The 24,555-nt window shown below is 38.0% G+C and overlaps 1 protein-coding gene across 2 annotated transcripts in view; it reads right to left on the reverse strand.

The window, feature by feature from the left end:
• The window catches only part of ADCY8 (adenylate cyclase 8), a 130,686-nt gene that overhangs the window by 35,600 nt on the left and 70,531 nt on the right, over positions 1-24,555 (reverse strand). The window contains exons 6-9 of one of the 2 annotated variants that reach the window (XM_051611890.1): positions 18,099-18,257; positions 13,307-13,577; positions 8,305-8,502; positions 1,152-1,252 (exon numbers count right to left, since the gene is read on the reverse strand). In XM_051611890.1, the coding sequence (XP_051467850.1) occupies positions 1,152-1,252; positions 8,305-8,502; positions 13,307-13,577; positions 18,099-18,257 (729 nt within the window). The remainder of the gene's footprint in view (positions 1-1,151; positions 1,253-8,304; positions 8,503-13,306; positions 13,578-18,098; positions 18,258-24,555) is intronic. The other variant, XM_051611891.1, reaches the window with a different exon arrangement.

The following is a 24,555-nucleotide window of genomic DNA, read 5'->3' on the forward strand; positions in this document are numbered from 1 at the left end:
ATGTGTACTGGGAGAAGAACTTCAAAAAAGGGTAACAAACCTAGTAGTACTAGAGCAATATAGCACATAAAGAACAGCAGATCACATACTACTCTGGATACTTTCCCAGCTAAGAACATAAAACATATGGAACATCACTGCTGCAGAGTGCAATTACTTGCCTGCATCTAACCACCATTTTGGTGTTCTTAGACATCAACATGGTGCAGCAGGTCTTCCAGAGATGATCCAAGAAATATCACTCCATTACTGTAACGTGTCTTATTTCTTATATAACTAGTGTGTTTTAAAGATTCTTCTGCAGACAGCCATAAGTGAAGGTTCACTTGCATGTTAGAAACCACCTGAGAATTATCTTCATTTGGACATTTCCATTTTATCACTTGTTCTGCCAAAGACCATATGGGACCAGGGGCAGGTTTTAGTGGCAGTCGTATTCTGTTGGCTGTGCTGTGATGCTAGAAAACTGACCTTAGTCCTTGTACAGACTTGTGTGTTCTCACTATTAAATAATAGACAAAAATGCTAGTTGATGGGTTTGATTTGTGGAACATGGACACAAAAGTCTCAGCTATGCCACATTTTTTGTCAGCTTGACAGGAAATTTTTGCCTGTTCAGCCCCAGGAAAAAGCAAAAGTGAGAAAAGATCTACCAGATCACCTCCTTTCTGCTTCTTAATAGTACAAGATTGCTTTCCCCAGCTGGGTAATATATATCATGGGCAACAAAGCACAACAGTAACATTTTCTCACATAGCATGTAAGAAGCAAACCCAAAACAATCACTGATTCCCAAGGTGATTACCAGTCACTTAGCAAAGTGTTCTAAGTGGGATCATGTTTTACTTCAACATTGGAAGCAGCAGGTCTTACTATGTCAAATTTTTGTAACCTAAAGGTCCCACTTATCTCAGTGGGGGTTCTGCTTAAAAACATGACAACATAATGTCAGTAGATGCTGCTGTTTCACATGAAAACATGCAGCTGCAGATAATATGATACAAAAGTAGTTAATACTGGGGGGAGAAGTGAAAAACATTTCTGAACACTTTTGGGGAACGAGCATATTTTATTGGTTCATTCCATATCAATTTTAGAAATGATATTCAGTTATTTCCCCAAGATATATAAAGACATATTTCTTTATTTACCTGGAAGAAGGGAGTAAGCTTTGGATAGCTGTGATAAATACAAGAACAATAAATGCACACACCAGGTTTGATTTGAAGACTTCATCCCGCATTTGAGAATACTAGGAAGAAAAAAAACAAAACAACAACACAGAAGAAATTAACTGTTAATCCATGCAGCAGTTTCATAAGACCTAATGCATATAGAAGACTTCAGAGAAATTAGCAGGAAGAGCTAGTATATCAATAAACCTGATTTTTTTTTCAAAAATGAAACAAAACAAATGAACCATTAATAAGCTGGTAAAATACTTTATCCAAGAGAGCAAAATTGTAAGTTGCAATACAAAGTTGTTTATTTGATTGCCCTTTTTAAAAAAAAGTATTAGTTTTAAAAATCCACAGGTAGATACTGGGGGCCTGTGCTGCTGAGTAAAATACTGAATACTTAATATCTTAACCAGAGGAACCATGGGTATCCTCACCTGAAGGCAAATGCTGAAGTCAGTTCCCACTCCGCATGCAGGATGTCATGGAGGTGTTTCCATACATGCCAAATAGAGGCCATTCTCTTTTCTTCTTTACTTTTATTTTTTAAGAAAAGTACATAATTTGGGACATTCTATGACTATTTGGGATGTGGTTCATAATCTCTGTATTTTAATTTATCCAGAGATTGTGCAGAAGCTTGGCAATACAGACATTCTCCAAGGAGAAAATGAGTGTATTATTATGAAAAGGAACAATTGAGGTGTGCTATTATTATGATTTATTGCAAAAGTGATTTTCTCCAGCATATCAAGGCACTGAAAGTGTTAGTAGGTTCTCCTTTTATGGGAGTTACCAAGAAAAAGAGTAATGGATACATCAGTGACTTACAGTGAATCAAAGTGGAAATGTTACTCAAGTCCTCAGCTGGTATTTTTCACTGATAATTCAGTCAAACTCCAATTGTTTACAGCAGATGAAAACTGGTCTACAGAAATATTTTTGTAAATCTCTTTATCTTATTCTATTGCCATTAAATTTTTTTCACCTAATTAAAAATCACACAGATTCTGTCCCTGGTCATTTTTTCTCCTCTGAACGATAACTCCATTTTATTTACTCTCTTGCAATTTTGAAGGAGCTAAGGGTTACATGTGCAGAAGGCAAGAAAGCCAGAGTCAGATACCATAATCTTTCTCTAAGAATTTGTAAGTAAGGCAAACTGCCATTACAAATGCCCAGAGAGCATTATAATTAAGAAAAAAACAGAACCAATTAAGAAATATATAAGGAATACACATTGAGAGAGTTCAGCTATGAACTGTATTTTAGAGCTAATCTGTTTTTGAAGGAACATCCTATCTAGACTTAGAATATATTAACTCCAGAGACCTTTGGTAGGGACTTAATCTCAGTTATAAACACCTGGTCAAAAGAGCCTCAAGCTCCTGAAGTGGGAAAAAGGCTTCTCCCTTCCCTGCTCCCATTTGTTATGAATAAGGGGGTTTCATGTCCCTCATTTTGTCTCCTCCTCTGCTCTGATTATACCCTGTGTCTGCTGTTGGCAGAAGCAGTATCACTTTGACATGATTTTTGATGGTGCTCACAGGCGACTCCACTCTGTTTTGTTGCTGGAAGCACAGCTACACTGACTCTCATTTCATGGGCAGGAAAGCAGAGCTGCATCAGTCCACTTAAATAATGGACCAGGGCTTTTTTTTTGGCTTCAGCACAAAAAAAAAACTAATGAAAAAAAAAGAAAGGTACCTTCCTTAAAATCTAGCATGAAATCCTGTAACTGTTCCTTGGGGAAATTATAGCAAACTAATGGAATGAAACTCAAACATGGAAATGCCTGTGGTGTTGAGCATTGTGTCAAAAGGATGAATGCTGTGGTCTAATCAGTAACCATGGTGTGATTAGAAATAGCTAGTATCTCTGAGACAGCACAAACACCCATGATAAAAGTAGCACTTCTGTTCTAGTCTACTCCTTAATGACTTGGTGAAGTAACTGAAGGACAGACTAAGCCTCAAGGCACTTCCAGAAGCATGAGGGAGCACATAGCCCACTAGAGCTGTGTACAGCAGTAGCAAGAATCATGATGTGACCTGCTCTGCAAAGAAAACCTTAGTTGCAACATCCCACAGACCTACTACATTGGCATGTCTTGCTCATGGCTCTGCAAAGCCTCACCCTGCTCCCCACAGGGCTCGAGCCACTTGCCTGAGCTGCTGAGGGGACACTGCTGTCTACTGGCTAGTCCAGCCAGCTAACCCAGACTGAGCTTGTGTAAGAAAGGCCAAGTGTCCTCTGCCAAGCAATGCTGCTTATTCCCTGCCTCTCCTCTCTTTTTCCTGGAGCTCTTTGAAAGGCGAGTACTGGCATTAAAACAGGCTTTATATGATCGCACAGAGGATGTGTTTGTGCACTAGAGAGGAAGGGTTTTGTTCTTATCCTCACTGCTGCTCAGTGAGTCAAGATGGGATCTTACGGATGAAAAGGAAGACTGTGGAGTTTTTTTTCTTCAAATCAATGGTGTCTGTGCCACTGGAAAAACTTTTACAGTACAGGGGAGGGACAGAAGAAGATTTATCAGGAAGTCCAAGGCAGGAGAAGAAATGGATGAAATTCTGTGTGGCCAGCAGGAGAAGTGAGGTGACCATGCCCCTGTACTTGGCACTGGTGAGGCTGCACCTTGAGTATTGTGTTCAATTCTGGGTCCCTCACTGCAAGAAAGATATTGAGGTGCAGGAGAGTATTCAGAGAAGGGCAACAAAGTTGGGGAAGGGGCTGGAGAACAAGTCCTATGAGGAGTGGCTGAGAGAACTGGGATTGTTTATTTTGGAGAAGAGGAGGCTGAGGGGAGACCTCATTGCTCTCTCCAACTACCTGACTGTTGGACAGTTGGATATTAGAGATTTTTTCCAACCTTGACAATTTTGTGATTCTTTGATTCTTAGAAGACAACGGTAGACACAGGCCTACCTGTTGACTAACTACAGAAAAGAAGATGTGAACAGGCCCACAGTTTGCTCAGTGTTGCTTGCAGACCTTCTTAACACTGAGAGTTTCTGTGTTGAAGGAAAGAGGTGAGGCCCATTTCTGCATGGATATAGCATACAGGAAAGGCAATGTTTTTTTTCCTACTTATTTAATTTCTATTTATCTTACCCATCAGAAATTCTGAAACAGAGGAACTCAGATATTTAGGTCTGATATTTGACTCAAGAAAAACTGTACTTTGAAATTCAAAGCCCTTTTGATATTTTCATTGTGCTCACCTCACAGAAAATATGCAGCCACTTCACCTCTAAACCAAATCTGACTTTTGATCCCAATAAAAGTACACAGAAAGGCTTAGAATATCTTTATACAAATCCTTACAATGTAACTTTCCTTAAAGGAAAACTCTACTAGCATGTAAAATTCTCTGCTTTGTTACTATGCTTTATCCTGTATGAAGGTACATAGTACTGTTATTTCCAAGTCACTGCTATTAAGTTAGAGCATCATAATGATATATTTTAATTATTGGAAATAATCTAAAGTAGTATCAGATTTTCCTTATGATCTATCACATATTTTGAAACCCTGAGTGTATTTTCATGCTCCCATATATATACTCTCCTGTGATGAGTCTTTTGCTCTATCTGCCTACATACTATTTGTGAAAATAACCTCTAGCAAATTAGTCTCTAAATGAGATATTAAGTGTTAATGAGTAAAATACCGGTTAGTAAAATGCTAGTCCATTTGGGTAAAGTACCTATAAAACATAGCCGGTGAGGATCCTGCACAAATCCTCTGAAAAATTAAGTATGAAAAAAATCATATGGAAATATACATTCTGCCTCAAGGACAGGATCCACTCGCTGATGCAACTGTTACTGCTTGCTGTAGAATCTGTATTTATTCTATCAGCAAGAAGAACACAGAGCAATGAGATAAGAGAGGAGTGGGAAAATGTACTTAATGGCTTAATGTACAATGGCTTAAACTGCTGGGATACACCAGCTGTATAAGCCATTGTGAACCAGGAGCAATGCTAGCTCCCGTGGTAGTTTCAGACATGCTGATTCCAGAAATTACTTTTTCATATATATTTTATTCATATATATTCATATATATATATATAAAAATATATTGTTCATTTATATTTTGAAACCTTAAAGGAATCAAAAGAGCACTTTCATTGTTAACATGTATCTGCTGTCTGCCAGGCCATTAAAACTGAAGCCCAGTGTGACATTTCAAGTCTATTAAAGCCATCCCAAAAGAATGATAGTCCTACAGTGTGGTAGTCATGTTACTAATGCAGGAGGCAGAAATATAGTTTATTGTTCATCTAGTTATTCACTTCTCTGTGGTTGGAGGCACAGAGCACACACACAATTCTTATTGAACAAGATTTATGTAACACTTCTTGATCAGCATCTCAGCTATGGGTACTGGGTGTTCTGCCCACTGAATACCTGTACAGCCTGGAATGAGAATTACTTACAGATAGAAGAAATGTTAGGCAGATTTTACATAGGAAAAGAGTTCATTTAGAAGAGTTACTTTACTTCAGAGCTACCTCTGATTTGAAGCTGCCACTGTGCTGAACAGCAGGTGGGTGGCAGCAGGTGACAGCAGCAGTGTGAGATGGGAGGCCCATAGACACCTATGGTCTACTTGCTCAGCAACCCTGCAGGGAGAAGCACAAGATGCTGATGTAGAAGGTCATGTAAGCAGTTGCAAAATGTTAATGGCTAGAAGAAAACATAATTCCAGACTGAAAGGTTAAAGGTGGGAAGAGCAGAGGGAAAAGGCTGATGAAATGCCTTTATGAGACACCAATTTAAATCTGAGTTTGATTTGGTTCCTAAATGGGCAGAAGAAGAGAAAAAGTGATAGTACTGTAAGATAACACAGAAGAAAAATCATGACTTTCTGCAGAAAACAGTTTCCATTATTTTTTCATGACTGCTTGTAGACTATGGGTTAGCACTAAGGCGATGAGTACAAAACTGTAATTACTGCACAGGCAAATCAGGAGGGGAGGGACATTTCCCACATTATCCCACACAAGGCATTACCTCTGCCTATAATGAAGAGGACAGTGTGATTCATCTTAACACACATCATCCCTTTGCATCCTGGTGCACTTCCCATGTTTGTCTGAGCACACCCATGGAGCCCTGGCTCCCTGAATACAAGTGAGGAGGTTGCTGGCCAGCAACTATTCAGCTGTTTGAGGTGGAAGAACCAGAGCAAATAAAGAAGAGCTGATATTTTTTAAAGCTTTACTCTGTGTAATGCTAAAAAACAGCCCAATTTTGAGGACAGGAAGAAGATTCTGTCTACTTTACTGAAAGGATTTTATGTTTCTATTGCCTGTGCTTTCTGGTTGAGGTTAACACCTGAAGAAATATTGGATGAAACAAGGCCTTCAAAACATTACAGCACAGTTTTCCATTGGAAATGTCATACTGAGAAGAATATGTACCAAAACAGATAAAAATGTTGACATTTAAATAGACTTTTTGTCATTCAGATGCAATTAAAATCTTTGTTAATATTTAAAATCTGACCTATGTAATCTGATGGGTTAGAACATGGCTCTTTTTTTCCTCCTCCTCCTCCTTAAATTGTCTTTAAATGAAATTCTACATGTTCCTAACAGATTTTCTTTGTAGCTGCTAAATGTGAAATCTAAAATGACAAGAATGTTTATATTCTGAATTTAAGGTTTGGCTCTGGGCAGTGTCTCTTTTCTCCAGCCCATGCTCAGGTCTAGTGTTTATTAAAAAGTACTGCAAGTTTAGGTGAACCATTGACTAGTTTCCTCACTCAGCAAGTTGTTTGTGACCAAGCTGCTCTGTCTTCTGCACACACACAAAAAAATTAATATACCATCCACTACCTTCTAGGTCAGATGTTATTTTTTCTAGAATTGTTTCACTTTATCTTTTGACCTTGTGCCTTGAAAAGATTAAAGATTATTCATGACTCTTGGACCTTTGCATGGTAACTCACAGGACAGCAGAAATCCTGGATTTCACTTCCTATAGGTTCCTGTCAGGTTTGCATGATGACTGCAAATAACTGAAAGAAGTATCTTCTGTTGTAGCAGTAGTGGCTAATTCAGCTTCAGGGATTCTACCTTGTGTCTCATTGTCATAAATACCCTCATGGGGAAATGGACTTATTTATTTTTTTTAATGAACTTTTCTTTTTCCTCCTACAGGATTGCTTGTGAAATAAGTGCTTAGATATACCTCAAGTGGAATCTTTATTTTCCAGTGGTTTTCATTAAGCTCCAACCACTGAGACCACCTTAGAATGGGTCACATAAGTGAAGCAAACAAGTCTGTTTTCCACTGAAGGTGTTCCACTGATGGAGAAGTGAGCCTCCAGGCTTCCAATTCCCCATTATTTTTTTCTATTTTCAGTCAAACACATCCTCTTGCAGACCTGCTGTTGCTGCACTGTAATAGCATCCAAGTCAATGAAATCATTCAAGATCTGTGCAACCCCACCCCATCAGCTTTCAAGGCAAGTTATTCCATTGCCTTGTCTGTATGTAAGTTAGAACTTACATCTGGATGTAGACTGAAATAGAAATTAGTGAGATGACATGGCTACTGAGAAGCAGCAAACACATGAACAATATTGACCTCTTGGAAGCAGATGCTTGTTTAAAAAGCATGTTTAAAAAGAAGAGTTGACAAATTAGTTTTGACTTGAAATAAACAGAGTAGGTGCCTAAAGGACATCAGGTGGATCCAATGACTAAATGAAAGAAACTTATCTATATCAATATACGTTTTGAATAGAAGTGTCAGTTTGTTAATATGCTCAATCACTGCTTGTGCCAAAGCAACCTGTCATCTGACAGAAAACTGCTTGTACTCAACAGCAAGAAAAAAACAGCAAATGGCTGTTGTTTTCAGAAGTAGAATTTGCTCAGCGTAGGCATTTTCCAACAATGAAATGTAATCATTGCAGCATTATAACACCTCCATCATGACACTGTCTATTATCATCTATAGCTCAGTCCCAACTTCTGAAAATGGAAACAAAACAAAAAACAAAACCAAAAAATAAGACAAGGCAAGCTAGAACCTACTAGCTTCTCTACTTCAGTGGACATTTATTACAATTTGAGTTGCGAATAATGCAGCTACCAAGACCCAGCTACCTTATGCTCCAGGCTGGAGTCTTTAAACATCAGTGAAAAAGGCTTGATATGCTCTCTTCTCAATTTATCGCCACTCCGTAAGTCGATGGTGTGCTCTATTCGCTTGTTAATTTCCTCAGGCCCAGACTGGACATGCAAAGCTTGTGCAAGATGGTTTGGAAGCAGATTTATTGAATTTCTTGTTAGGGCAGCCAGAGTCTAGGGGAAAGCACATGCAAACAGAATAAACCTGCTGGTCCCCTTGGGTTAAAAATGCAATGTTTCAGATCATGTTGCATTGCAAACCATTACAGCATTCCATGCAATTCATTCAATGAAATCTACAGAAGTGTAAAATAGTAAGTCTGTTCCACTAAACACATACAGTACATTAAGGGGAGTACTTTCATGTCCTCCTTTATACAGCTTAGGAGGTTTGCTGCTGCACTGAACACTAGGACTATAATCCCCTTTCCAAATTCTGCTAATTAATTGTTAGGGCATGTGTGAGGGGAGTACACACCAAAATCACAGCGGGGTAGCTAACTAAATGGTGTGTTTTAACAACAAAGAACAGAAGCTACAGAAAACAGAAGTCACAAAACAGGAGTAACAATGTTTGGGTTGATCTTAAAGTTACTGGATGTGTGTAGTTAAGGAACAGATCAGTTAGGCAGGAGTGAAGAAGATGCCATTTCTGACTACTTCAGGATGGGTTTTCAAATATTATATTCTTCTTCACTACTGGTATACTTCATCCAGTCTACATTACAGTTAGGCTATATGATTTAATGTAACTGTAATTCATATTATTAAATGTTATTTCAAATGCATTATTCCTTTGGCACTTCATTGACTAATCGAAAGAAAATAAAAGACTTTTGCACAGCTTTGCAAATGAAAGCTAGCAGAGATAGTACCAAGGGTGCTTCACCTTCAGGAAAGAAATAAGAGTTTACTTTCATAAAAATAATTACTCAGTCCAGGTTCATGGCATCATTTAGTGACACAAACCGTAGTGAAGCAGCACTTTGCCACCTGAATGGGAAAATAAACTCGACTACCTGTGATACTCCCAAGAGTTAAGAAATGTTAATGAATATAAACCTTCATACATAACAGCATAAGACATTTCAGAAATACACTTCTACTTGAGAAAAGTTATCCCATAGGTTCTTGCTGGAAAGGTCTTCTGTTGTATTTCCTACTAGGTATTGCTGGAAACAGAAGTCTGGGATGGATTATCACTACATTTCTCTGGAAAACCAATTATTTTGGATCATGGGATAACATACAGTGAATGATATGGGAAGGTTTCCCTTGTTCATATTCAAAATACAGTCAGTAATTACATTTTAATGAATCTTGGAGAGCACATTGAAACACAGGAAGGTTCTCAGGTACCTACTGTCAAACCCCAAATGACAACTTCCTTTAAAATCCTAAAATTAAGTCCACAGACTCTATAGTCACAGGTAGTATATTTTTATCTCATATTCCATCTTTTGATGATTAACTCAGGAGTCCAAAATATACATGGAAAAGAATATCAGTATCGGAATCTTCTGCCTATTTAAATGAAAAGCAATCTTCCTTTATTAGCACAAGGGCTTCCAAAAAGAACCTTTGGCAAACCCCTCAACTTAAATCTTTCCATCTTTCATCTAGAAAATATCAATATTTGGAGAAAAAAAAAAAAGTATCAAGGAAACTTTTCTCATACTAAAAATTCAGGTATGTCTGAATCCATATCTCAGCCTTGGATTTAAAGTGGAAACTCTAAAGTTAGAGTCAAATCCCAGGAAAATAATCCATTGAGTCAACTGGCTAAATACTATATTACTGCACACTAAGACACTAGTTTAAATATTAATTTCTCTTTTAAACTGAGCTATGCAGAAACATTATTATCAATTTGTGGTAGCTGAAATCATACAAATGAGTCTGAAGTCACTGTTAAAAGATTGAGATTAATTGGTTGCTGTGTGTGTTAATTCCTCAGAATTAGTTCATATTGTTGTATCTCCACTGCAAATGAGAGTGGAGGAGGTCCCTAATTAGCTGGACATTTTGTTTTGCTGACATGAGAAGAATTGTCTCAATCCTAGTAAGGGACTATGTTTTACTTCAAATTATGTCTTTGAATTTGATTAATATGAAGAATTGTCTTCTTGCTGAATGCATGAAGTGGTTACAATTCATGGTAGATGAACATGACATAATATCGCCACTATGCCAGTAATATTGGTACAAAAATGGACTCTGAATTTGAGTTTGTTTTTGGTGTATAGCAAGGAAATTAATATTTGAGTTTACTAGAGTATTCTTTCCCTCACACCTGCACACATACTTCAGAAAGCTTCCCTTAATTAGTGTAACAATAATGAAAAATACAAGGCAAATTATGGTCCCAAGAATATATTCTAACCACATTTTGTCTCTGTATTTCCCTTTAAGTCTACTATGCCAACATAAAGAATATTTTGTCTTCCTGATACCTCTCCTACATTTTTGTAAACAGTCATGTGGAAAGATAGTTTTAGATTTTACTTCCTTCCTGCAAAGTTTTCATGAAACAAAGCCAAGCATCCTGACCTCAACAAGATGCAAGATTTTAATCACTGGCATTTAGAAAACTCTAGAAAGGCTTCAAAGTTTTTTATTTTTAAATTTTGTTTTCATACTGCAAACACCAGATCTTGAAGGGAAAAAGGGAAATACAAGTTCACATATTTAAAGAGACAGGATGCAGGTAGGATTTGGTTCAAGTGGAGGACACCTAAATTAAGGTGTCTAGGTGCTTGGTGTCTATGCTTCTATTACTGGCAATATACACTTGGCATACTTTCATTTGCCCAATTTGCAGCTACGGTCAGCTGAGGTGCCCAAGGGTATCCTGGACAACAGTCTGGATCTAGGAGATATGGCACAAGACCTACAGCAACCCATGCCCTGCTGGTTGGTGGTGAGGACAAGCTGGCATGTGCGAGGGTATCTGAAGGTACAAGAGACAACCACAGTCAAGAAGCTGAATCAATTCTTTCTCAGCATGTTTCAGCATAGGTGTTTAGCACTGTTTGAGACATCAGAATCTCTTACCTGGCTTCTACCTGATAGCCCATATGATGACAGGTCTTTTAATAGGCCCCTTGTCATATGGATGTCTGAGGCACCATAGAGCACCACAGGTAGAACTAGACCCTTACATTTAGGAGATGAGCTGTGTGGGGGATCAACACCTGGGACAGGCAGGAGATACACAAATGCAGGTGCCTTGCTATGGTACATCCTAGTATAATTTAAATCTATCAGCTGAATTCTGAGCTGAAATGCTTTATTTCTGAGCAGTAATGCTTATTGTCTCAAATTCAAAATTGAAAAGTACATAATAATTGAATCACACATGAAATAGCAGATTTTTGTAATCTTTTCTCCACCAAAAAGTTTATTGCAAATCTGTGTGATGTAAAATGATAGTTGTTTCCAGCACAAAACCAAGTTATTAAAAAAACAGAAACTATTGTAAAAATTGATTGCCATAAGACAAAAATCTGCTTTAAAACAGAAGTTTAATTATGCCTTTTTCAATTATTTTAATGGGATTTTTACTGCTTTATTGAGTGGGAGTTGTTCAATAATCGAGTGAAAACACTTGTCCTCTATTTAATTCCTCCTTTTTGTTAGTACTCAGGTTTAGCTGAGAAAATGATCGACAAAATTATAGCTTACTCTGCACAGATTTTTTTGACCATAGAAATTGGAATGTCTTAAAAAGAAAGATGAAGAAACAGAGAGAGATCAGAAGATAGCCAAGGTAGCATGCACCTGTACCTCTGTTCAGAATGAAATGAGAATATAGAGACAGGTCCATTAAATACAGAGAATACTAAAAGGCACATGCAGATGCACAGATGTACAGAACACATATAAAACAGGTGGTTTATATAGCAGCAAATGAAGCCATGTTCCAGTTCAGTCTGAAGAGGCAAAGACACCACAATGGGCTCATCGATTGTGAAGGCTTATCTCTCCTGAGCAGATTTGTAAGAGGCAGAACATGGTTGACAAAGCAAGACCTCCACACAACAACTCTTTGGAGTTCAACAGAGAGTGCAGACAAGTAAGACTAGGGATGTGCAGCAGAAGAAAGGATATATCACGTAATTACAGATCCCTCAGAAAAATGGAAGAAAACTCCAGCTGACCTGTTTCATAAAGGCTCATCAGTCTTTAAAACACAGTGAAAAGGGTGGTGTCTGAAGCATTTTAACCTCTCCATCTTTGATTCCTCTAAACAAGCAGAATGTCCAAGTAGTTTTTAGGACTGCACAAGAGCTGCAGATTCCCAGAGTGTTAGCAATTAGCCATGAACACTTTTGGAAAAGATCTGATTAGCAGCAGTTGTCATTAACTCGTATTTCTATTGAGCTAGGTATGACCTTGGAGACTACCTCACCCCTAGTGAACCTTCATTATGTTTTAAAATCTTCTTGTTTAAGGTTTTTTTATTAAAATAAAAATTAAAAAAAAAGTGAAGAATGGACAAAATGTTTTCACAAGGTACTTTGTTAAAGTACATCTCTTTTTCTTTCCTTTATGTATCAATAACCTACACTATCCATTTCCCTCTGGCAAAATGACTGTTCACTCATCCCTTTACTTTGATGGCAGCACCATGAAGCTATGCCAGGAGATACATACACTGACTAGAACGTCACAGCTAGTTTCATAACACTAGCTTTACTTTTAATTTACTTCTTTATAGGCTGATTCAGTGAAAAACTAAGCTGTGTAGTATTGAATTTCACTTGGAAAAAAACCCCAAACCTCTGGTCTCCTGGCATTTCTCCAGTTTGGATACATGATTTATTTCTACCCTGAAATGATTTGTTTAATCCTCTGCTGTTACAGTACGTGTTAGAATAAAGGTTAAAGATGAATTTGTCTCCTCTGAGGCTTCCATTATTGAAATGCATTCAAGCATGCTTTCGTACTTGATGACATTAAAGGAAGTTTGACTTACGTTCTGTTTTCCCACTATGTTATCAAATGGAAGTTCAGGGCTCCAGGATCCTTCAGTAAATGTTGCTCCACTGTTTCTCCTGTCGGAGGAGCTGACAGCCTCTTTCACAATATCTTCGGGCAAAGTCAACAGACTCTCCTCAGGTTGTTTAATTAAATAAGTCTCAATGTTATGTTTCCTCAAGAATTCATTGCGCTCTTTGCCATGCCCTTCTTCAACATTATAATCCCCATTCAGGCAGTCCAGAGTGGCTTTGGAAATGTGAATTCTCCTGCATAAGTGAAATAAGTAGAAGCAAATACTGATTGTGCTCTGGTGTACATAGGTAATAAGTACTTTATGAGCTCTGCATAATTTTTAACACAATGGATACATAGGTTTTCTATTGTGTATGATGCTTTCTATAAGGAAAATTAAATGATGCATTCAACAAACATGAGATTTATTTAGAGACAAATGCTCTTGAGACAGGTTAACATCAATAGGATCTCATGTATGCACAAAATCCTCTCACAGGTAAAACTTTGATATTCACACCTGATACCTTTGATCACAGTATTACTATAATGAGAAGCCTTCCTGAATAAAATACTACTCAGAGTGAATGAAAATTACCACTTCAGGTAAATACAGTGAGAGGAAAATATATGGCATGCATTAGAGCAGTTTGTGTGAAGCTCTATAATTTCCTTCAGTTACTTGAGGCAGCTTAGACAGTTAGATTTAGTGGTCTGATTGCATCTGAAGTGATTTAAGGAAACAGGGAAACTGTACAAAGGCAAGTGAAGGGATAATTTCTGGTAAGACTAAGCAATGAGTTAAAAAAATTTGCAAAAATAAATTTGAAGTTGAGATTATGTAAAAAACCCTCAAATTTTGCAGAATCAAGATAGAGTTTTGGATGCCTTTCAGCTAAACCTAGTGGTGTGTTGGTATTTGAACTTTTCTAACCATAATAATCACTGCTTGAGATGGACAGAAAGATGTTCAAGCAAAATAATAATAATAATAATAATAATAATAATAATAATAATAATAATAATAATAATAATAATAATAATAATAATAATATAAAAATTGAAGTCTTATTTCCATCTTTAAGAAATCTACAAGTTCATAAAGGTAAGTTAAACTGCATACACCTCTAAAACACACCCACATGGTTAGCCATGCTATACTTTATATATGCAGTAAGAGGAGATGTTCATTAGACATTTATCTACCTCAAGAAAATATATGTAGTAACTCCATTAAAATCTGTTCATTTTTCAAACTTCAGATGCATGGCACTTTCTGAAAGGCAGACTTTCCAACAGATTCTTAAAATTCAGAGTCAGCTAAAACAATTGATAATTTCTTGATGATAGATCCTGAGACATTTTTCCTAGGCACCACAAACTGGGTCATCTTGACTGAGAGAAATGGTCCTAGCACGCCCCTTGGCAACTTCTAGAATTTGTAGGGTGCCACTACAGAATTAAATTACTTAAAATACTGATGGAGTAAAAGGCTCTAAGTATATTTATGATGAGCATGTATTGCCTGCAAATAAAGCACTGATTATCTTTAAGTGGTGCAAAATGCCCAGGAGTATCAGAATTTGGCACAACTGTGTCTATGTGAAGTATTAAATATCAGTATCTAATTAAATGAGCAAAAAATTGTATCTATCTCAGCCATTTTTGAACCTGTCTCAGCTTTCTTCTGACAGTAACACAGGATTTGTACAACTTTCACTTTCTAAATTCTTGCTGTTATGATGTCTACAGAGGTTACGTTTTTATAGTCAAAGGTCAGTAAAACCGACAATAAAAATGGAGTAAAAATGTTTCTTTTAGCCTGGACTTTATAACCAGAGCATATGACTTCTCAGAAAGACTATGCACTTCCTAGCTCTTAGAAATCCAAACAGGCTAAATGTATTTAAGTGAATGACTAATTAAAAATAAACAAACAAACAAATAAATAAATGAATGAATGAATGAATGTAATAGAAATTATAACAGCTTTAACCAGAATGTAGAGCTGGCTACTGATGTAATACCCTTAAATGAATGAAATATTAATAAATTAATCCATTAGTAAAAAGTTGGTAGATTAAAAATATTTTCTGGCTTCTTTTTGTGCAGTTTGCTTGAAAAACTTCAAAAAATATAGTTGAGAGACACCTTTCTAATTTCATACAAATACCATAAACCAGGAACATGAGTATTGAAGTCAAAAAAGTAAAACCTGTCTTGTTGTAGAAAATATATCAGGCCCAAAGCTTTAGATCATACTTGTCATTGATACAACCTGGAAAATTAATTATTAGCTAGGTTTCCTGCCAATTAAATACCATAGGTAAATACCAAGATAACCCAGCTAAGACTGTTGGAACATGGTGTCCTGGCAGAAGAATGTCTCTGAAGTAACACTGAGGGAGATTATATGGTTTCCTTCTCAGGTGTTGTGGTCACTTCCCTTTCAGAAAACCAGAAATTACTGCTTTTTCTCAGTGCTTCTAAGTGCCTCCTTCCATGACAGTTGGGCTGCCAGCTTATGCTTCTTCACCAGTGGGAAATCTCTTCCTGCACCACCATGGCTTATGAGGTCTCAGGCTGATAGAGAATCATACAACAGTTTGGGTTGGATAGAATTTTAAGATCATCTCATTCCAACCCTGCTGCCCTGGCCAGGAACATCTTTCGCTAGACCAGGTTGCGTAAAGCCCCATCCAACCTGGCCTTGAATACTTCCAGAGAGGGGGCATCCATAGCTTCTCTGGGCACTTTGTGCCAATGTCTCAGCTCTCTCACTGTAAAGAACTTCAAATATATTTTAAATCTATCTGCTTCCAGTTTGAAATCATCCCCCCCCATCCTATCACCACATGTCCTTGTAAACAGTCCCTCCCCAGCTTCCTGTAGCCCCTTTACGCAATGGAAGGCTGCTAAAAGGTCTCCCCAAAGCATTCTCTTCTCCAGGCTGAACAACCATAACTCACTCAGCCTGTATTCATAGAAGAGGTGCTCCAGCCCTCTGATCATCTTTGCATCATATGCGAGGGAAGAGCTGAGCCCCTTCTCTCTTGCCACACACAGGGTGGGCTGATCCTCCCCATGGCAGCTGGGTGAGCTGTGTGCTCAGGAAAGGGCTCTGGTTCATCTTTGCTCTTGTTTCACGCTGCGAGAGCAGCTTTTATGCCAGAGCAGAGGAAAGCTGTGCAGCTCTGGGAACAGGAGTGATCTCGCTATTGTGGCAAGCAGGACAATTTGGATGCTGGAGGCAGGAGAACTAAGGAGAGGCTGCAGTGAACTCCACTGCTCTGCTAAATCTGCTCTGCGCTCTGGGGAAGCCTGATGTAAATCAGTGCTTTGAGGAACTGAGTGAATTGCTGTCACACACACAGGCTTTGTTCTGTTGGCAAGCTGATACACAGGACTGGAAATCACTCTGCTCTGATAGACTGCAACCTACCTGGGCATTTTGTCAGCAGTGGTGAGGTGGTGCCTTCTCTGGGTTACTCATTAATAGCGCTACGACTTGCACACGTTAACAGCAATAAAAAAGACTTTTTGCAGGTGCAGATGGTGAAACTTAGGTGATTGATTTGCTCATGTTAACAAAGCAGCATGTGACCTGTCTTAGTCATCTGAGGCTATCAGGTGGGATAAGCAGCCAGGAAATATTTTTTTTTTTCTGCAGTTTTATACACTGGTGACATATGCAGAATACAGAAGTTGCTTTCGGAGCATGCAAGGTTTCATTTTCTGCTGATTCTAAGAATAAATATTAGTATAAAGGTCTACTATGGGGAACAGGAGAAGCTCCCACATTTGCAAAACCAATATACAGCAAATTTCTTTCTAACTTCCTGGAAAAATGACAGCTTGGACATCCTGATGTGTGCATGGGGACTGCAGCACAACACAGATTTGATGATTTAAGACTTCTCTCACTCAAGATGACAGCATCACTTCTGATTTTTCCATAGAAAGATGTCTGTTGCTACTGCTTCTATGTCTCCTGATTAAAAAATATTGAATTGTGTAGGAGATCTTTTGATACATCTTTCAAGAACAGAAGGTGGAACTGCAAGTGAAGAGGATTCCTACAACCACTGCTGTTTCTTTCAAATTTAGGATTTTCAGTTTTCAAACTACTGTGAGATATAGGCCATGTCAGGAGAAATAACATTCTAACTTCCAGGTGAATCAGCCACCTCAGTAAAAAAAAACCTAGGCAGCTCAATGGAAAGCCATATATTTTCACATATAGACAGACTGATACAAAAGTCTCAAAACCTCTACTAAAACATCAAATCATTTAAAAGACTTCCTAGAGAACCTGCAGTCCATTATGCCTTGTTATTAAAGTAACAGCCTCTGAACACGTAATTCTTCCCAGACTTTGTGCGTTGTGAAATAGAACAAATTACAGTGTTGTGCCTGACCACCACATTTTAATGCAAAGGGCAAGAGAATGGAGCTTGGAAAAATTCAGGAACGGTCAGCACCAAACTGGGAAATTTGGGCTATCTCTGGGTATTGTATAAGCTGAGTAGAACCTCTGACTTTATTCAGGAAATCATAGCTGACAAAAAAAAAAAAAAAAGTATTTTTTTTCTTTTCCAATGCCTTTGCCACCTCTTTTGACTATAGCCTCACAAATCATTGTCAACCACAAAATAGCAAAAATAAAAAAAGGTCATAGCTGATGCAATAATGTAAGACAGTTAATCTCTTGGCAAGGTTAACAGTGTGCTGTACTGGCAATGTTTCCTGACTGTGGGAAATACACGTTGCCTTACCCAGGAATTCCACCTGACTCGAGTTTGTTTGCGATATCCACGTCCCATGACCAGACATCAAACTGCCACTTCCTCAGGCCCAGCACTCCGCACAGAACCGATCCAGAATGTATCCCTATTCTCATGTCAATGTCATGCTTCGTTCTTGACCTAACATACCTGTTAAACAAGACCAAAAAAAGCCACAACAAAAAAAGACCAGTTATGCAAGTGAATGCCATGGATTTTCATATCTTATAGAAAAGGGTAGGATGTAAAATACAGTGTAATTTGTTATAAAGAAACACCTACTCTGTAAAATGAAGAGGTTCCTTTCTAGGTAGCAAAGTATAGGTAGTGATAAAATAACTCTAAAAGCAAGATTATCATTAGGTGCTTAATTGCATGCATGGTTCAGTGGCACATGTTATTCCTATCAGACAGAAAGAGGAAGATAGGGAGAGAAAAAGATGACTGAGTGGTCTGGTGTCATTGAGTTCTTTAACTTGGAGTTACACAACAATGTTACAAAAGAGCCTTCAACAACATTACAAAAACTATTGTCATTAAGCCTGCATATACTTTTATATCCTATTGTAGTTTCTGAAATAATTTTCAATATTTCAAAAATCTTGTTTTATTGACTGAAATTTTCCAGAGTTACTTTTTGTCCAAAGGTGAATTATTTTCAGTAGACTTGGCCAGAACACCATTTGCTTTGTTATGGTAACAGTGTGATTCTAACATTAACTGTCTTCCATTCTGAGTGATGGCAAAGACCATTTTACTTCTTCAAAAGTAAACACGTGGGCATATTTGTTAAGAGCCTCAAAAGTGGGGTTTTGTCCCAGCACTTCTGGGAATATTGATTATAAAAAGAATACTACTATGCTAAAATACTGTCTTCATCTTCTGATTCATAGCCACAGGCACCTTAGTAGTGTGTTAGGCCTGGGACAATCTCCAGCTCATCAATATGGGAAGCTCAGAACTAAAATAATTGAGCTGCATCGATTGGGATGACGAAGAGAGCACTTTTCCAGTTCTGCCTTTGTGACTTTATTTGCACCAGGAATACTATTAGTGGTAGTGTTCTTTAATATTGGAGTAGCCTGCTTAGGATATGGAAAACTGCTTTGCTATTGTTGGTCTGCAAACCAGGCTGCTGTTTCTCTGTAGAGTCCCAATTCCACTGTCACTGAAGTCAATAACAGCACAGCAAGACCACACAACAGAGCAGGCAAAGAATAAACAGCTCTATTTCACAACTCTGCAGCTAACTACCATTGCCTCAGATTCCTCAGTCATGACCTTGACAGACCCTCTCCAGGGAAGAAAAGGGCAAATTGCTCACTGTGTTCAATACTTGGCCTTTCATTGTTGCTACACAGCAACTATTCAGTTTGTGGGGCAAAATAAAATAAAAAGAGTTTCAAAATGGAGAGAAATGTGAGGAACTGGAAATAAGCAATTCATACTTATTTCCCAGATATTTCCCAGTGCAGTTATTAGCCTACTACAGAAGATAATTTCATCATATCAGGAAGCTAGCGTATTTAAGATATCTAAAAGAAAGGTTTTAAAAAATAAATTTTAAAAAGTTAATAACAAAATAATTAAAAAGAAACTTTTGGGACGGATTTATCTGTGTTCTTTTACTCTCGATTTATAGTTTTCACCTAAAATTTTTTATTGGTTTGCAAGCAAGTTTGTAATATCCAAGTTGAACAAACAAACACCTGTCTCTGGAAGATGGGACATGGAAACAACTCCTCCACACTGAAGTAATGCCTTAAACATTATGAGAACATCTAAGGGAAGCAAGACCACTCAAATTTTTGATGTGTTTTGAAGAATTATTATAAATATGCTAAAAAAACTCTAAACTAATATTTATAACTCTCAGAAGAATCATTACACAACTCTACACATGATCATTTCCCCAGTCTGCCTTTTTCTTTTATTTCTCATTTTAAGTCTGATTTCCTTATATTGAAATTAAAAGCTGATTGGATCCAAAGGAACAATTGAGTGAAAGCTTTTCCTTGAAAAATACACACAATAAGAAGACTTCAAAGTTAATAAAATGGTCTAACAGCATAAGTTTATGTAATCTCTCTCCTTACATACATATGCACACATGCTATTAAAGCAATTTAGATTTTAAGTACTGGAGTATTTAAGTACTGATAAATAGTATTTAACATTGGACAAATACTGGCACTGGGTGATCACTAATGACATGGAATTTGGAGAGTCCAAATGCCATACGGAGTAACACCAGGCACAAGTGTGGATTGGGAGAGGAGTGGCTGGAGAGCAGCTCTGCTGAAATAGATCCAGGGGTGCTGGTAGACACCAGTCTCAGCCTAAGTCAGCCATGTGCCCTGGCAGCCAGGAGGGCGAACCCCATCCTGGGGGGCATCAAACACAGCATCACCAACTGGTCAAAGAGGTGATTATCCTGTTATGTTCAGAATTGGTGAGGCCTCACCTCATGTACTGTGTGCAGTTCTGTGTACAATTTAAGAAGGATGTGAAGGTCCTTGAATGTGTGCAGAGATAGGCAACAAAGCTGGTGAAAGGGCTGGGAGGAATGTCTGCTAAGGACTTTGGGTTTGTCTAGTCTGGAGAAAAGAAGGCTGAAGGGTGACCTCATTGCTCTCTACAGCTTCTGAGGAGGTGGAGAGGGAGGTACTGAGCTCTTCTCCTGGTATCCAGTGATAAGATGCATGAGAATGATTCTAAACTGTGTCAGGGGAGGTTTACACAGGACTTTAGGAAGCTTTTTTTACCAAGAGGGTGGTTAAACGCTACAACAGATTTTCTAGAGAGGTGATTGATGCCCCAAGCCTGTCAGTGATTAAAAAGGCATTTGGACAATGCCATTAACGTGCTTTAACTTTTGATCAGCCCAGAAATGGTCAGGCAGTTGGACTAGATGATCTTCATAGGTCCCCTCCAACTGAAATACACTGTTCTGTTCTATTCTGTTCTTTTCTCTTAAATATTGTAAATTATCATCTTGTATGTGTACCCTATATAAGAATTAACACACAAAGATCTCATCAGAAAGACCAGAAACTGTGAAAGTGAGCAATACATCCCTCTCTTTCCAGAGTGTTCACTAAGGATTGCTGGATTTTAACTTTTCCTCTGCCATAATAATGTGATGATGGCCTGAAAAGGCTTCATCAGCCTCTATCCCCTGCATAGGACTTCTGCATTTGTTCAGTTTCACCTAACAGTGCTGTGCATGTCACTTCCTGCATGACACTGCAGACTCTTAGACCTGAAGTCCTACCTCTTGCCTCATCTGTTGTCTTTCACACCGTACCAGCAACTTACTCCTGTGTGCTGCTCAGGTGACACTTGATCTCAGCTCTTCACGGGCAGTCAGTGTGGATTTGGCTACCTGCCCACATCCCTTGAGTGAGGGCTGCTCTGGTTTTATGTCTGCTGTGGTGCCAGTGCACCTGCAGGGCCCCCATCTTCACATCCTCCTCTTGCTTGCCCTTCAAAGCAATGTGCTCTTATGTTGATAGATAAGAAACTAATTGCATGAGGGAACCTGATTGAATTGAGCCACAGGCAGCCTGAGATATATTTAAACAGACCCTGTCCAGAACATTAAGCAGAAGAGCAATCTGGTCCTGCTCCCATTACTTTATTGTTTGCAGCAGAAGACTGAGAGTAGAGTTGTTGAGAACCTGTTTGTGGAGACATTAGTTTTCACTAAACTTATGCTGTAAGGTTTTAGATTGAATTAAGAATAAATCGTTGTATTTTAAAAGTGAGATGATTGATTAGTATGTAAAAACCCCACAATTATTCTTTTTCTTTAAAATTAGGAGTGATGTGGGGTGAAACCAATTAAAAGCTTAGAAAGAACAAACACTGGATCATCAGTAGGGGTAGTTCTCATTAATTCAGAACAAACTCATAAATAATAGCATGTACTAGATAATGAAACAATTAAGAGAGTTCATTTTGCATAAGATCAGGTATTTCACATCTTTTAGTTCTTCTGACTCTTACATTTATTTTACTATCAATGAAGCTTCTAATAAAAACCATATTTGCTTCAACTCTTTTACAGGGTCTCTGCATATACTTTGACAAAGCATGTGTATGAAGCTGCATTATTGATGATCTATGAAGCAGCTCTCTTTACCTCACAAGCTCTCTGATACCTTATCCAGGATGAGGCAACTGTGGCTGGTGCTATTTATACCATATCTCATTTCAGTCATGTCAGTGATAAAAATTTCATTGATCATGACTGGATCTTTGAGTTTCTTTCTGGCCAGCAGTCTTTGATGGGTATTTGATTTTTATGCCGTTAATCAAAGGATTTCCTATTTGCATACAGAAGGTGAACCAAAAGTGAGACATCTGTTTTTTAGCATTTTTTTGTAGCTGCTAAAAACCTGGCTGCACTGGAATTCATGCCTTGCAGATTCAGGCAGTGACACACTGGGTACATCTGTGCTGACCAGTGTAACTGTGCAAGGTTCTATCTATGCTTTGAAGTACTTAAAAAGCTCCAGAATGTTTCTTCTTGGCCAACTAGCTCTCTTACCACCTATCTCCAGGTTCAGGGGTTTGCATGTAGCAATTTGAATGCAACTGCCTAGTTTTGGAAGCAGAAATAGTTCAGAAAAATGGAGTTGGCCAGTCTGTGCCACTTTTTCTTGGTGAATATTCCCTGAAGCTGTTTAATTTAGCCATCATGATGTAGCCACTATCTCCTCATCGAAATATAACAAGAAAGTATTCCTGTGTATTCTGGTTGAAGTAAATAAGGCTCATACCTGACCCAGCTTTGAGCAGAAACTGGGACTGATGATGTCCGATGTTCCCTCTTAACTGAACCTACGATCCTAAGGTTCAACTGCATCGACAACCTTTTGGTTGGACTCAAAAGATCAGTGGAATTTTCCTAAACGAACTCAAGTGCTTTACAGGTGAACTGAGGTAAGTGCTCTTTTTGGTGTGAGTCTGGAAACTGTGTCATGCTTACAAAGGAGAGATCAATTATTTCTAAAAATCTAGGTAACAGGGTGCACTAAACTACTGAACAGTTGGAAGAATACAGCTCAGGTACCATGACTCACAGGATATAACACTTTGGGGACAGACTTTACACAGCACTGAATTTACTATTTAGAGTAAGTATTATCCCAATAAGCCAGTTTAAAATAGCTCCACAGTGAATTAACTTTGGAATTAGAGCTGGATCCCAATGTCAGCAGAACCTGTTATTTACAGAAGTTTCATATAATCAGATTTATCAATATAACTGACTTGCTCTGAGTTCAGATGGCTATTAGAGCAACATGGACAGAGAGTTAAACCACTCTTGCTTTCCTGTTCCTTATGTCTGTCTGTTCTGAGGGGCAGAAAACTAATACAGCTTGAGGGACTGCAAACCATACTATCAGAAGTCTGTTTTTTTCATTTGAAAACTATGTTCTAAAAAGCTATATAAATATATATGCTCCTATGCTGACTTGCCAACATGGCATTGGTTGTATTTGATGGTGTGTTCAACGAAGACATCTCAGAGGCAGACAAACCTACTGATCTCTACCATGTTCAATTAATATAATAATCCCACAGGAAAACCAGGGAAAGATAAACTGTCCTGGCACTCTTTTCATTCTCAGCCAGTGGCTGAAATGGATCACAATGTGATTTAGTCTCAGGAGGAAACCTGCTCACTCTGTAACTTGCCTGAAAAGTACTGGCTGAACTTGTGAATGTTTTGCAATGCCCCTTTCCATCACCATACAGAAATGTAGGTAAGCAACAAATTTTAGATATGTGAAGCATTATTCTGCCTTATGTCTGTATGTGAATCAGGGTTCACCACAACACACGCTGATCCTTGTACGTTATATAAGAAGTAATCAGTGGAAGGAATTCAGAACCGGATGGATTGTATTATTACATCATTAAATAATTATTTATTAATCATGGACTATGAAAGGAATTCCTGGCTGTTTCACTGCCTAAATAACTTCTTTAACAAACTGATCACTTTGTGGGGTTTTTTAATACCATACAGATGGAGTTAAAAACAATTTTTCTTGAAAAAGGCAGGAAAACTGACAGGTCAGACCCTGAGATAATCTAAGAGAGTTGTGGTGGTTTGGATTGTGTTTGTTTGTTTTCTTTTTCCTCTGCTTTGTTTTATTTTTTTTTCCACCCTCTCTCATGAGCTGATGCTAATATTAGTAGTTAATTACAGAGTTTTAATGGAGACAAGCTGTTAACTAATTTCTGGAGTTTAGCTTGCATCGTACGCTGGAACTATTTTTTTGTCATAATAATTATTCCTTCAGCTGGTATTTTAGTGGGAAATAATCCAAGAGATGAAACCATTCAGAACTTGATTTACCAAATATATCGGCTTACAGATTTGTTTAAATTTCCACCATTACTTGGATTATTACTGAATTTCCATCATTATACC

This window comes from Apus apus, chromosome 2, assembly GCF_020740795.1.
Source record: "Apus apus isolate bApuApu2 chromosome 2, bApuApu2.pri.cur, whole genome shotgun sequence".
NCBI lineage: Eukaryota > Metazoa > Chordata > Aves > Apodiformes > Apodidae > Apus > Apus apus.